The sequence below is a fragment of the Cherax quadricarinatus genome, chromosome 13 (assembly GCF_038502225.1).
Source record: "Cherax quadricarinatus isolate ZL_2023a chromosome 13, ASM3850222v1, whole genome shotgun sequence".
Classification (NCBI taxonomy): Eukaryota; Metazoa; Arthropoda; class Malacostraca; order Decapoda; family Parastacidae; genus Cherax; species Cherax quadricarinatus.
The window spans coordinates 7,723,012-7,738,821 of NC_091304.1; the positions used below are offsets into that span (position 1 = coordinate 7,723,012).

Genomic DNA, 15,810 nt, shown 5'->3' on the forward strand with positions numbered 1-15,810 from the left:
GATGAATGTGTGTCTTATGTACTAATATGCCTAACTAGTAAAAGTAAACAATAAAATCAGGAGCTGTTGTTCCTCCACCAGCTTCCCTACCAGCAAACAGGGTGCAGAAATGACACGAAGATGACTCATTCATTCCACATTCATTACGATTTCACAATACCAACAGTGGAATTCAACCACAAAGCACACTAAGCATATTTAACCCTGAATAACCCAGTAAAGTCAATGTGAATTATTTCCATATTCTGAAGAGTATAACACTGAAACAATTGTAATATTATAAGTATTCCTTGTACATGGTCTTAAAAGACCAGAATAGTAAAAATCAGAATATGTAATAAACAATTATACACCGTACATATACCACGTATTCCAAGTGAAGCAATGTCGGGCTAAGCATTTCCCATGTTTGAAGTGCTAAAACACCTTTAAACACATCTAACATCATAAGAAACTAGTTGTACATAGTGTTAAACATTAAAAGCAATTAAAAACCAGAAAAACACTCATATCTTGGCATCAATAACTTGTAAAATGTAAACATCATTGGTGCATCTATTCCTTTGTTGCCAAAGAATGATCATTTTTTCTCCAACTTCAACACACCATAAAATTTTAAGTTTTCATCCTACCACCCAAGATTTATATACCTTCTTTGTCATCTTATTTGTCATCATCCTCTCTACATGCCCAAACACCCTCAAGAACCCCGATCAACCCTCTAAATAGTACCCTTGGCAACTCCACATCTCCTTTTAATGTCTACCTTCCAAATTCTCTGCATGATCTGTGGCATGACATCTCCGCTGCTTCTAGCCTCCTCACTGTAGTGTTCAAAATCCATACCTCACACCCCTATAAAAGTATTGGTACCATTATTCTCTGGTACATTCTCTTTTTGGCTCCACAGATAAACCTGCTTCTTTCCACTGATGCTTCAATACAAACTTCCCCCCCCCATCTATTCCATGGTTTACTTTATCTATGACCTATTAAAGACTTATCTACTGACATGTCCACTCCCAAATATCTAAATACAGCACATTCACTATACTCCTTCCAATCTGACATTCAATCTATCATTAGGTTAAATTGTCGTAGGGGTTCGGAAGGAGATATGATGGTTGAAGACAAACACACTTGTGGATGGTAACACTATATTGTCAGACTGTGGTAAGAGAAGGGCCCAGCCTGCCGTATTACTGCTTGCTGTGCGTCTAAGCGTGGAGTGAGAGCGAGGCAGAGCGTCCCACTAACTCATGAGCATCCCGTGACGTCATAGTCACTAGACCTAAGGATCTTCTATATAAACGCATGGATGGTACTATGGTACAACTAAGCTATACAACACATGTAAAGGAGGATCAGCAACTATGCTGACAAAATGTCCCTCATCACCTTGCTTCTTTTCCATGTTCACTCTTAATTTCCTTCTTTTATATGCCCTCACAAATTGGTCCAACAACCTTCGAAACTTGTCTTCGGAATCCCTCAAAAGAACTGTGTCATCAGAAAAGCGCAACTGAGAAACCCCCCACTCTGTATCAAGGCCAACATCTTTTGATCCCACACCCATCCCATCACCCTAGCATTCACTTCTTTTACAACCCAACTATAAACATGTTAAACAACCATGATGACATCACACATCATTGTCTAACTCTTACTTTCACTGCATGACAGTCCCCTGCCTTCTGCATACCCTAACCCAAGCCTCACTCTGGACAAAAGCTTCTAACTTCTTTTTGTGACCTACCATTTATTCCACACATTTGCAACATCTGCCACATGGCTTCCCTATCCTATGCCTTTTCTATATCCAAAAATGTAACAAATAGCTCTTTACTGATCACTTAAGCTTCAATGTAAACATATGGTCTACATATCCCCTACCCTTCCTAAATTCCCCTTGCTCCTCTGCAATGCTACTCCCTATCTTGCCCATAGCATTTTCAATAATAATTCTGCCACAAACTTTACTTGGTATACTCAACAGGGTTACCCTCTAAAACTTTTACATTCTCCCTTGCTCCTTCCCCCTCCCCTTACACAAAAAACCTCTGCACGTTCTCTGCCAATCCTTTTTTACCTTCCTTCATTCATGCATATATTGAGCAAAGACACCAACTACTCCAACACTACATCCCCCACCTGCTTTTAACATATCTCTGTACCTTAATGTTATTTATTCCAGCCACTTTACCTGCTTTTATTCTACCCAGTGCCTCCTGCACTTTCCCAACATCAAGGTTCCTCCCCCCCCCCCAACAATGTTATCACTCTGTGCCCCATGCATGAAATTATTGTCTCCCCTTCATCATCAACATTCAACAACTTAGTCAAAATGTTCTCATCTTTCCACTACCTCCACCACCTTATCTAACATCTTCCCTCTTTAATTTTTAATTGCTAAGTCCATTTGCTCTCCATGTTCCTTTGCCTCAATGATCTCTCTCCAAACCATCTTCTAAACCTCACACCTTGCTAAGCAAGGAAAAGTAAGACAGTGTTAAGTAGCTGCCTAATAAAACAGGAAAAGATGTATTGGCAAGTCTCTTGGCAGCTGCTGCCAAAGCAGCTGTTTTCTGGGTGCCTTTACCTTCAGTTCTGCCAAAGCATGTGGTGCAGTTGACATCTTTTTTTTCTTCTCCACTAAACACATCATTTGCCCCTCATTCAAATAAACTCGTCCTTAACCCTTCCACTGTCCATCACATAGAACTACGTCACTGAGGCCAGTCCCTGATGTAGCTCTACAGCTTATGTGAGCTCAGCTCACATAAGCTGTGAGCAGTAAATTTTGGCCTAGATGAGAAAATGGGTGTGTGGGGAGTGTGCACAGTATAAAAAAAATCCTGCCCTACATGGTGCAAAACAGTGACCATGTTTATGGTTTAAATTAGTGAATCTGAGGTGTTTTGTAGGATGGTTTTCATGGTTTTGTTGGCTGTTTCCTAGTACCATTTGACAGAACGGAAGACATACTATTGAAACAGATTTGAAATTGATTGGCTTCAGGACTGGATGTAGCTTGAAACTGAGCTCAAAGTTGCAAAAATATTTGATTTTTGTCAATATTCCAGAAGACAGGTAAGGCTCCCCTACAAACCCCAGACATTTTTATGGGTTTTTAAAATGTCTAATTCCTACAAATTTTTTATTTGGAAGATATATATTCTGAGATCTATTAAGAAAGATTTTTTCAAAAATAATATTAACAGACATTTCTATGCAATGTGAGCTAACCTGTGACTAGTTGAAGGAGTTCAAGAGTTCTCTTACTCTTGCAGCCTGCCCTTGGGCCAAGCTTATCTAGTGCAGCTTGTTCAAGGATATACATGTGTGATAATGGTGCACAAAAAAGGCATGAATGAAAGTCTCTGAATGTAGCCAAAAAAAAAAGAGGAAACAATCATCATCATTCAATAGCCAACTTGCCAAAAGTGTGTAGACATAATTCAAATTACCCTCCAAACTGTAACATTCTCACTCATTTAGGGGTTGATACTGTACTTCCCATCTCCAGGACTCAAATTCAGCTAACAAAATAATTATTACAGAACTATTGTATTAAAAATTTTAATTTTCCTTACCTGCATGCCTGGTTCAAATTTGACTGGTTGAGTTTTCATCTCAAGTTTATTGTGGCTCTTCCAAACAAAACTGTCATTTTCAGCAACCAGATTTACATTTACACACTGTTAAGGAATAGAAAAATATTAATCTTAATAAGGTTGAGCTTTAAAAATTCTGTAATACTCTTTCACAGAAAGCATGTTCTTTTCCTTTTGAATGAAACACACTATTTCCAATAACATTAATAGTAAAAGAATGTATCATGGACTTCCAGCAGACATAGGATATCTGACAAGAATGCAGAAATTAAAAAACACAGAAGCACTGTATAATGGGTAAGGAATATATATTGTAATAAAAAAAAATATGGAAACATACATTACACACCTGTTGATTCAGTGTTAGGTTCCTGGGCCTACCATGTATTAGCCGACTGTGAATTACATTTGTTAAGAACTTATACATAAAAATATTCTAGAGCTCCCCAAATCCCCCCCTTTTTCATTAAGGAAATGTAAATATGCTGTAATATTACTTACCAGCAGTTTAAAACTAGCTACAGTAAAACTACAGTAAATAAGAAGAGCTGGAGCTACATTTATGAAAGACGTTGTGTTACAGGTACATATTTACAAAACTGAATGCTCTTTACTTAAATCTACTCAACTAAACTATAAAGGTAAAAAATAATAGGACATGCTTACCAGATTTAAATTAATGCCTTCAGTAATTTTTCTGAGTCAAGCCTGATACAGAGCTTTTCTTTCTTTGATTTAAATGCACATCACCAGGGCCCAAATGCATATTTTACACTTTTCCTGTTCTCATGACAGACCAACCATTCAACCAGCATGCTTTTATACTGATTGTAATATTATTACTAACACACATAATTAAAGGCTACATTTCTCACACAATTTCAATTTCCTCTTCATGCTAACAAAGCCAGATATATCCGTACTTGTAGGCAAAAATGAAGCCATACACAAAACTGAATAATGTAATAATAACCGGGAGATGACTAGTGAAGCAGGTTGGTAGAGCAAGGACTTGTTTACTGTATGTGCATTAACTAACTTATCAAATATTTGAAAGCAATATATGAAAAATAATGGGTAAAATGACTTTACTAGCTTGTACTACAAATATAAAGATAAAAGAAATTAATTTAATTTGGCATTCCTAGTAGACACACACACCTTATTTTATATGAAATCTGTGCATTTAATTATTAGTTAAATGAAGGCATACATCTTTTTCAATTAGCAATTAACTGCTGTCAAAAATATAAATTAAATAAATGTGGCCATTACCTCTGGAATAATTTCCTTCTCTTTGACATCCAGATTAAGTATAAGAATCTGTCCAGCTGTACCAGCAACAATAAGTGTTCCAGTGTAGGGACACATCTCCATTTTCTTCACCCCTAATCTTGGATCATCACTGTATGGGTCAAATAGGCCAGCCTAGTGGGAATAAAAAAAAAGTCTTCTGTTCATATTGCCGTTTAAGCCAATTGAAAAACCTACTTAAATATGGAATAGAATTTACTGATTATAAACTTATGCACAAACTTTCTAGTTAAAAATGTCACTACCCATATCACAAACAAAATTTATCATGTTTTAAAATTAACTTCAATTTCAAGAGCTATAAAAAAAAAAAAAATAGTTGAGAGGCGAGAAGAATGATATTTTGATGTACTATCCCAGAGGCAAGAAGCTCAGCAAAATGTATAGAGGGACCTTGTCAATGTTTATGTAATGTTCAAAATGAAGACAGGTTGATCTATCACCAGAACATAAGTGACCTTCAAATAACCAACCAAATCAGATATATGCATACCTTTAGGTTAACAAATGACACTTCAAGTGAAAACTTAGTAAGCCAACAGTAGTGAGGGCAGACGTGGTGACTTAATCATGAGGGTTTGCCGAATAGGTAACACCAAGGTCATAATTTTAATTTGTAATTTCTTACTGAGAATACATTAGTTGGGAGGGAGGGAGGGACGGCAGCAGGGAGGGAGGGTGGGATGGTGGGAGAGATGGTTGGAGGTATAGTGGGAGGGTGAGTGCTACTGCCAGAAGAACTAACTCTTGGTCTCATTTCATATCTATTGACCTGCTGACATGAAGTAGCTTTATCCTACCTTGTTTTGAACCCTTTATATGGAAGCTGTATCCTTGTGTAACCACAGGTTTTAAACATTGCAGCAAGAAGGCTGGAGGCAGTGGAAACATCATGTTTGAGGGCAATGTGTGTTGTAAATATTATGCAGAGAATCCAGGTGTGGAGATTAGGCATAGGATTACCAGAAGTATAATTCAGAGGGCTGAGGAGGGGCTGTTGAGATGGTTTGAGCACTTGAGAGAGTATATCAAAATATGATGACTAGGAGGGTATATAAATGTGGGGCAGGGAAAAGAAAGGGTTTGGAGTCACCCCAGGAAAGGCTGGAAGGGAGTGGATGAAGGAGGCTTTCAGTGCTAGGGGCTTAAACATCCAATAGGCTTGAGTGAGCATGTTAGATTAGGGTGGAGGCAAGTGGATTTTTGTGACCTGATATGCTCTTTAAGTGTAAGAAAGGTAATATTTATAGAGAGATTCATGGAAATCAGTTAGCCAGATTTAGAGTCCCGGAGGTGGGAAGTACAGTGCCTGTACTCTGAGGGGTGAGGATGCTGCAGTTCAGAGAGCCATCTGAACTGTGATGTCAGCAGCTTTCAGCAAGACAGCAACTGAATGAATAACAGTGAATGCTTTTCCTCTTTCTTTTCTGAGTCACCCTAACTCAGAGGGAGACAATGTGTGTGTTAAAAAATAGAGCATAATCATTCAGGTCATTTACATCATTTGTAACATTCATCCTGAAGAATTGCTTAATATGTAATTTTTAAACATTCAGTGGTAAAGAGCCCCTTCTTGTCTATCCATGGAAGTATTTTATATAAGAATGGGACAATGCCAAAATTTTTGCTGATACTGATACCATCAAGATTATCCACTACCCACCAATACCATCAAAATTAGCTGACACTCACCAGTACCAATACCATTAAAATTAGCCAATACCTACCGATACTGATGTTCTGGCTCGCCCCCCATTTTACAAGTCATAATCTCATTCTCTTTTGCATTCTGCTTATTCAAAGATGTGAGGTCTGATGCTTGCATTCTTTCTCCATTATTCATTTTTCTCAAGACACTAGCACTAATACACTCCTTTGGACTTTCTCAGATAGATTTATTTACAGTATCTGTAGCTGAATGTTTATCATCACAGAAGAGATTCACTTGTTTCTTGTTAGACATATTTAATTCTAGAATTTGAAATTTTCTAAGTGCTGAGGATTAAGAAATGGAAGTAACAAATTAACACATGCCTTTCAGTGTGACCCTGGTGTAAGGAATAAGTACTCACCTAAGTACTCAGTGACAATAACCTAATTACCAAGATGATCCTTTTCAAATCTCTCTCAGAGCTAACTTGACAACACCAACAACAACTCAGCTGCATGTAAAACGTGCCTTCCTGAATGGAGGCCAGTCATCATCTTCTGCTGATGCTCCATCACCTCCAAGATCCTCTGACAGAAAAAGTCGAGACGTTGATAACTTGTATAATAGTGTCAGAGAAACTCCAGAGGCATCCCAAAACTGTACCGTACCTGAAAACGGAAGCTTGTTAAGCGGGTTGAGATTACATCCTCAATCTGAAGGAGAAACTGAGTACAGCTAACTTGATGTAAATTTCTAGAAATCAGATATTTGGTACAGAGAGCTGGTTCTCACCAACCTCAAACTTAAAATAGGTAATTAGAAAAATGTTCTTACAATTCTATTTCAGTTACAAAGATACATAGCATTTACTTAAAGCAATTTCACTCACTTTGGATGTTCACTAATCTTGTAAGGTAATCTAAGAAAGTTATTTAAGAAGGACAAGACTTAACTTTCACACAAACTAACCATCTTCATGCCCAGTCAACAACACATCTCTCTGTTTAGGGGAATCTGTATTTTTTATTTTCCCTCCATTGATGGGCCAGGGCCTTGTGGACAGACCTGACTGCTGCTTGGATCCAGCTTCCTGAGAACAAAGTCAAATTTCTGAGAATATAAATAGTATAGGTATTAGTATTGGGAGCAAGAGGCTAGTAACCCCTTCTCCTGTATTCATTACTAAAGTTAAAATGAGAAACTTGTGTTTTTCTTTCAAGGCCACCTAGCTTCGGTGGGCTACAGTCAGTGCGTTGAAAGAAGAAAGATTTTAGTACATAAAAAAAAAGAAGTTTCTAATGCACAACTCCTCTTGGAATCTGAGCAAATTAAATTGTAATTTCTATAAGAAACATGCAGTGATAAAATAGAAACTCCTCACAGGGTAATGTCCTCAGTGGGGTCCCACAAAGGTCAGTTCTTGTGCTGATGTTATTAATTATATAAATTACTTGTATCTGCTTACACAGACTGAGAAAATGGAGTGATGGAGTTTATTGCAGGTAAACATTGCAGTTGGACAGTAATCTGAATTCTGATGTCAGCACACTTCTGGGCAGACGGTAATTGACTGAATAAGGATGAACGGGTTTTCTTCTTTGGATCACCCTGCCTTGGCAGGAGATGGCCATTGAGGTTTAAAAAAAAAAAAAAAAAAAGGATTGAGTGAATTACGGTGAATGTCTTTCCTTTTTTTTTGGGGGGGGGAGGGGGGGTCACCCTACCTTGGTGGGAGACAGCCAATGAAATACTATATAAAAAAAAATTCACATACTGGAAATGAGAGAAAGCTAAACCATGATACCAGTAAACAAAAAATACAAACTGTGATAAAAAAAAGTCACACATAGAGAAAGGAATCTAGAAGCAACTAGAAACAAAAGACTGTCATTGGAAGAACATGCAAATGCAGTTATGAGAAACTGGTATTCTGTACTAGCAACCTTTAAAACAACTTCTAGAAATAAGGTTGATGAAATGATAACTCTTTCACTGTCAAGACCACTGCTCGCAAACATCTTTTCCCAATGGTAATGAAACCAAAAGTACGAAAATTGCTGGAAAACTTATGGAATTACACTCTCCCGAAGTTAGAGGTCTCGACGATATTTATGCATTGGCGATTTCGCTCATTTTGAGGCCTATTTTGGGCCAATTCCACTGTTCCAGGCGACTATATTCATAGCCATTTTGCTAGAACTCCTTTTGTTCTATCAAATCAGTACAATAAACTGCCCATTACCAATTTCAACTACCCAATAAAGTGATCAGAAAATGGTAATTTGGCCCATTTCATACAAAATTCAAGAAAGGCCAGTTTCAAAATAGGGTCCAGAAATAACAATGCAAACATTCCTAGCACTAAAATAACATTTTTCTCTGTTCATTAGTCACATCTCTAGGCCCCTCTTACATTATGCTTGCTTTCCATTTTGAATTTATATTCACACAAAAAATAGAAGATTTACTGTTATGCAGACTACTGCATTATTGTAAAAATGGTATAAATAATATCAGCACATTTGTGAAAGCACTTCAGATTCACCAGTTGATGTGTACTGGACGAGTGACGTGATTTTTTACTCGTGAACATCTCCAAAATCGAACATTTCTGCTACTTTGAGCTTAATTTCAAAAGTACTTATTTTATTTTTATTAACACATCGGCCACTTCCCACCAATTTACTCCATCATTTACTCCATCACTGTCTTGCCAGAGGTGTGCTTACACTACAGTTATAAAATTGCAACATTAACACCCCTTCTTCAGAGTGCAGACACTGTATTTCCCATCTCCAGGACTCAAGTCCGCCTTGCCGGTTTCCTGAATCCCTCCATAAATGTTATCCTGCTCACACTCCAACAGCATGTCAAGTCCTAAAAACCATTTATCTCCATTCACTCCTATCAAATACGCTCAAGCACGATTGCTGGAAGTCAAAGGCCCTCGCACACAAGACCTCGTTTACCCCCTCCCTCCAACTTTTCCTAGGCCAACCCCTACCCCACCTTCCCTCCACTACAGATTTATACACTCTCGAAGTCATTCTATTTTGTTCTATCCTCTCTACATGTCCGAACCACCTCAACAACCCTTCCTCAGCCCTCTGAGGAAGGGTTGAAGTACTTTTAGTCTGTAAACCATTCAAAATCATCTCTATTATTTCTGTAATATATCTTCCATTCTATCAAATGAGAATACAACTATAAATACCATACAAAAATACACCGCAAAGTCACTGTTTTAAACCAAAAACATGGTCGCATTTTTTTTTCTCATTATGCACTGCGTGCTGCAGGATTTTTTGTATACTGCGCACACTGACCACTCAGACCTATTCTTTCATATGTAGGCCTACCAGCTACCTCCTGCAAGACTGGAAGTCGCTAGAATTTTGGCCGTAATATTATGGGACTGACAGTGAAAGGGTTAAAATTACAACCTGTGCATGACCAAATATTGTAAACAGCATGTACTGTCTGCTAGATTCATATCCCACAGTACTGTAGTGTTGCCCTCTCTAAGCCTGCCCAGGTCAGTGAGATGCAGAACCTACCCGGTCTCACTACACGGCCTACCCTTACGGGTTCAACAACCTCCCCTCCACGGACTGGCTATCGGTCATCCCCTCACTTTACCCGTTGTGTACTCACTCCTTTTCAATTAAAGCCAAACTAGTCTACGGCCGTATCTCTGCAACCTACGCTACCCCTTCAGCACTAAACCACTGTTTAACAGCAAGAACAGTATTAACAATATAGATAAACATTATAACAACAAAAATAAAAATATGAAAAAAGAGAGACAGAGAGAGAGACAGAGAGAGAGACAAAGACAGACAGAGACAGAGACAGAGATAGAGAGAGACAGAGATACAGAGAGACAGAGACAGAGACACAGACAGAGAGACAGAGAGAGAGACAGAGACAGAGAGAGAGAGAGAGAGAGAGAGAGAGAGAGAGAGAGAGACAGAGAGAGAGAGAGAGAGAGAGAGAGAGAGAGACAGAGAGAGAGAGACAGAGAGAGAGAGAGAGACACAGAGAGAGAGACAGAGAGAGAGAGACAGAGAGAGACAGAGAGAGAGAGTGTAAATGGCCCTCTCTATGGAAAGAGGCAAATGTAGTCCCTGTTCACAAAAAGAAGAGCAGAGCAGAAATCAGCAACTACAGACCAGTGTCACTCCTGTCAATCACTGGTAAGATCCTTGAGACAATAATCTCAAGACAAATGACAGAGTTTTTTGACTACCACTCACTACTTTGTGATCGTCAATATGGCTTCAGGAAAGGTTACTCTGCTGCTGATCTGTTGTTAAACCTCTCCACTAAGTGGCACCAGTCACTGGATGAATCCAAAGTCAGCTGTGTGGTAGCACTGGACATTGCTGGCGCTTTCGACCGGGTGTGGCACCAGGGCCTCTTAGCAAAACTTCAAGCACTGGGAATTGCCGGCTCTACGCTATGTCTCCTCAGTGATTACCTTCATGGTAGATCTCTAAGTGTAGTCCTCAATGGAACGGAATCAGCAAGGCATCCTATTGGGGCAAGCGTTCCACAAGGAAGCGTGCTGGGTCCACTGTTATGGAATGTCTACTTCAACGACCTTCTTCATCTCATCCCAGAATCACATGCACATGCAGACGACTGTACACTGACATTCACTTATCCAAGAGAAGAAATGCCAGCTGCTCTAAGCTACATCAATCACCAGCTGAGAGCTATATCAGCTTGGGGAAATAGATGGCAAGTAACATTTGCACCTGAGAAAACGCAAATGATGATCGTCTCTAGGCACCATGATGGTAATGCTGGTGCAGTAGTAAGGATGAATGGGAGGGTGTTGGCACCTGGAGAAGAAGTTGATATCCTTGGGGTGAAATTTGACTCCAAACTAACCATGAAGAACCATGTTGTAAATCTTGCAAACAAGGCAGCCAGGAAGCTTACAGCACTTCGCCGTATCTCGCATCTGCTTGACAGTAGGGGTTGCAAGATCCTGTACGAGGCACAAGTACGCTCACACCTTGAATATGCTCCACTTTCTTGGTTTGCCTGCCCCTCCCTCTCATCTGCGACTGCTTGACAGAGTAGAGAACAGAGCAAGACGTCTCATCTCTCGCCTGGACCCATCCTGGATAGATCTGTCATTTCAGCAGAGCCTTCAACATAGGAGGGATGTGGGTGGCCTTACTGTTATGTACAAGGCCAATATTGTCAAAATACCACACTTGGATCCACTTCGAGGACAGCGTGAAACAAGCTTTTATGCCACAAGACGGGCAGAAAGCAGCAACTTCACTCTGGCTGTACCCTTCTCCAGAACATCACTCCATCTGAGATCATACATACCCAGGATGACTCGAGTATGGAACACATTCGAACAGCATAATGATGTCAACGAGATAAAGTCAGTTGATCAAATGAAAATGCTGGCCCACAGATGGCTCCAACTTCATCCTGTCCCGTACTTGTATGTCTCATAACAATAAAAATGCTTTCAAATGAGCTGATGTAGGTAACAGCTCTTAGCTTGCCAATAAAGTTAGGAATCCTTAACCTGTAAATAGCTGTCAATAAAGCTAGGGATCCTTAACCTTGTCAAACCCTGTGTAAAAAAAAAAAAAAAAAAAAAGGAGATGGGAAGAGAATAAGAGAGAGGAAAGAGAACAGGAGAGAAGGGAGGGAGTAGGAGAGAAGGGAGAAGAAAAGAGGGGGGAAGATGAGAAGGGAATAGTAGGAGACAGGGAAGAGAAGGAAGGGGGTTGAGTAAAGGGAGAAGAGTAGAACAGAGGAAATGGGGAGAAAAATGAAAGAAAGGGAAGAAAGAGGGACTAATCTGAGTACTGTACATTGCTACTAATTCCACTGGTGAAAAATAAACAAAATTCAACATGAAATATTATAGTTGGGAAATGTACCTGATTATGAGTGATTATGAGAAAATAGGTCACAAGTAATGAACAATTAATGTTCTAAGCTGTGGCCCTATTGTACTAAGATAAGCACCAAGGAAAATGCTATGGAAAAGCTAATATTTCTAATGCCTTCCATGAAAGTGGGATAATTCCAAATAAAAAAAATCCATTTTTCTTCAATGATATTCTTAACAAGACAAAAATGAAAAAAACTTTTTACCTTTATTTTATCATAAACCTCCAAGGCTACTGAAGATGCCAGTACAGAACAGGTGATGGCTGATGAGTGAAGAGAGGCCAAGTATGGTGCAGCAAATGCAGGCCAATCTTCTGTTTCTAAGTCTATAAACACAGCCTCCTCCTCAGCTAAAATTGCTAAGCAGCTTGCATGTCCTGATACAAATGTTTGAGAATAATAACCATACATGTATAATTTTATTATCTATTTATTTTCCTCACTAATAATCTACCAAATTCATACTAACACTGTACTTGGCACAACTAATTTTCATTTCAAATTGACAAATTAAACATGTTTGCTGCACTGTAACATTAAAGAGGCAATGAAAATGTAATTAAATTTTTCTGTAATAACCCACAATAAAAAAAATACTAAATAGTATTTATCAGAATGATTGATGACAAAGTATTATACACAGTCTAAACATTGGCAAGATTACAAGCATTAATATACTGACAAAATATATTGACAATGTTTTAACAAGAGTCTGCTGTGAAATAAAACTCACCTGCATCACTATCCTTAACAACAACAAAGTCTATAACTTTGGAGGTAAGGTTAAAAGTAACATGATTATCACCAAGGATGGCAGTCACAGTGTTGCGGTCACCATAGCTGGCTCTTGGCATACCACCACTAAACACAATGAAGTCACCTCTGTTAACAATAATGAGACTGAAATAAGAACAAGGCAATAGAAAAGTAATATCAATTAGACAAGAGGAACTCATTAAGTTTACACATTGCAAAAAATATCATGGGTACAATAATGTACGTATAATTAATCTTCTAATGACCTTGATTTATAATTGAGAGCTGATTACCATTAACAGAAATTTTGATTTACAAGTTATCACACACTTTAATACAAGAGAATCTAAGAAATAAAGGAACTAAAAATACTCAAAACCATTCATCACAATAGAATGCAACTTTGCAGCACATTCAAAGAAGTATTATCAAAAAGCTATGAAGCAGATTATCATAATGCAAATATATTATAAAAATTAAATGAATAAAAAAAAAAGTAAATTTGCAAAAAATCTTTTGTGCCCCATATCTAAAGGATTTTAACTTTCTTAATACTGCATTTCAATATAAAACTGAAAATAAATGACCAGTGAAAAATGTGCACACACTACCAAAACTTTCAAAAAAATAAAAACAATGTATCACACATAAAACTTATACACTCACTCCTTTCCAGCAGGCCTTAAAATTTTAGTGATTGGCTTGCAGGGAAAAGGCCCATACACAGTGTGGGGTCCATCAGTAGGCTGAGCAGAATCTGTAGCTGACCAGACCATGTAGCTGCCATCATTGTGAGAGGTAGTAAAATGTGCAGCATCTGTGTGCCAACACACAGACTCCAGCTGCTGGCTACATACATATGTCTGAAAGCATAAAATTGAATAGTTTGATATATAAAAATGAATGTTAATTAGAGTCTAGAAGACAGCATAATTTGATGAGAAATAGCCTGTATAAGAAAGTATTATCTAAATATAAAAGAACACATTTTCAAAGTTCCCACTGCATGAAGTGAGGAGTTTGTAAATTTTTAGGCTTAAACCATTCTACAGGTAGCTTGAAGAAAGTGTAGTAGTATTAATAATAATAAAAAACTGAGTGATAATGAATATTAAAAAAAGCCTATTCACATTACCCCATATAATGCTTTGGCTAGTCTTGGCAGAAATTGCAGGCTCAGAAATTTTTTATAGTAATTTTTTTTTTTTTTCAACAAGTTGGTCGTCTCCCACCGAGGCAGGGTGACCCAAAAAAAAAGAAAGAAAATCCCCAAAAAGAAAATACTTTCATCATCATTCAACACTTTCACCACACTCACACATTATCACTGCTTTTGCAGAGGTGCTCAGAACACAACAGTTTAGAAGCATATACGTATAAAGATACACAACATATCCCTCCAAACTGCCAATATCCCAAACCCCCTCCTTTAAAGTGCAGGCATTGTACTTCAAAGGAGTGGTTTGGGATATTGGCAGTTTGGAGGGATATGTTGTGTATCTTTATACGTATATGCTTCTAAACTGTTGTGTTCTGAGCACCTCTGCAAAAGCAGTGATAATGTGTGAGTGTGGTGAAAGTGTTGAATGATGATGAAAGTATTTTCTTTTTGGGGATTTTCTTTCTTTTTTTTTGGGTCACCCTGCCTCGGTGGGAGACGACCAACTTGTTGAAAAAAAAAAAAATTACTATAAAAAATTTCTGAGCCTGCAATTTCTGCCAAGACTAGCCAAAGCATTATATGGGGTAATGTGTAATAGGCTTTTTTTAATATTCATTATCACTCAGTTTCTGGAGCAGGAACCTCCCAATTAAAAACAGAACTGGTTCCATAAATGGTGACTAGGAAGCTAAATAAAAAAAAAAAAAACTTCAATATAAAGTGATGTTTTATGAACACATTTAAAAGTTCTAAGTTCAAGACAATATACTTCTTTAACCCTTAAACTGTCCAAGCAGATCTACGTTCACATGCGTAGTGCTCCAAAAATAAATCTACGTTTTTTTACATATTTTCAAATAGTATAACAAAAAAAAAAGTAGATCCAAGTTTTTTACACGTTTTCAAACATAAAAAAAAAAAGATCTACTTTTTTTACATACTTTCAAATGTTAAAAAAACGCAGATCTACGTTTGGACAGTTTAACCCATAAACAGTCCAAGCAGATCTACGTTCACATGTGTAGTGCTACAAAAGTAGATCTACTTTTTTTTTTACATATTTTCAAATATAACAAAAAAAAAAAGTAGATCAAAGTTTTTTATACACATTTTCAAATGTAAAAAAACAAAAAGAAGATCTACTTTTTTTACATACTTTCGAATGTTGAAAAAACGTATATATACGTTTGGACCGTTTACAGGTTAAGGGTTAAGGTATTGAGAATACTGAATATAATTAACAATTAACACACAAAAAAATTAAGAAATCCCTATTGTGACTTATCTAATAATTATTGACAGTCTATACAGTTAATCCCTTCAAGAATTTTACCTCCTCTCTGCAGCTACACAATTTTTTCAGTTGCTTTAATCACTGTGGT

General features: G+C 37.8%; 1 protein-coding gene across 4 annotated transcripts in view; it reads right to left on the reverse strand.

Annotated features, from left to right (window-relative positions):
* Positions 1–15,810, reverse strand: part of l(2)gl (LLGL domain-containing protein l(2)gl) — a 312,112-nt gene that overhangs the window by 90,777 nt on the left and 205,525 nt on the right. For all 4 annotated transcript variants that reach the window (XM_070084440.1, XM_070084441.1, XM_070084438.1 and 1 more), the window contains exons 7-13: positions 13,933–14,129; positions 13,244–13,392; positions 12,715–12,887; positions 7,549–7,669; positions 7,108–7,247; positions 4,890–5,042; positions 3,594–3,698 (exon numbers count right to left, since the gene is read on the reverse strand). In XM_070084440.1, coding sequence (XP_069940541.1) covers positions 3,594–3,698; positions 4,890–5,042; positions 7,108–7,247; positions 7,549–7,669; positions 12,715–12,887; positions 13,244–13,392; positions 13,933–14,129 — 1,038 coding nt within the window. The remainder of the gene's footprint in view (positions 1–3,593; positions 3,699–4,889; positions 5,043–7,107; positions 7,248–7,548; positions 7,670–12,714; positions 12,888–13,243; positions 13,393–13,932; positions 14,130–15,810) is intronic.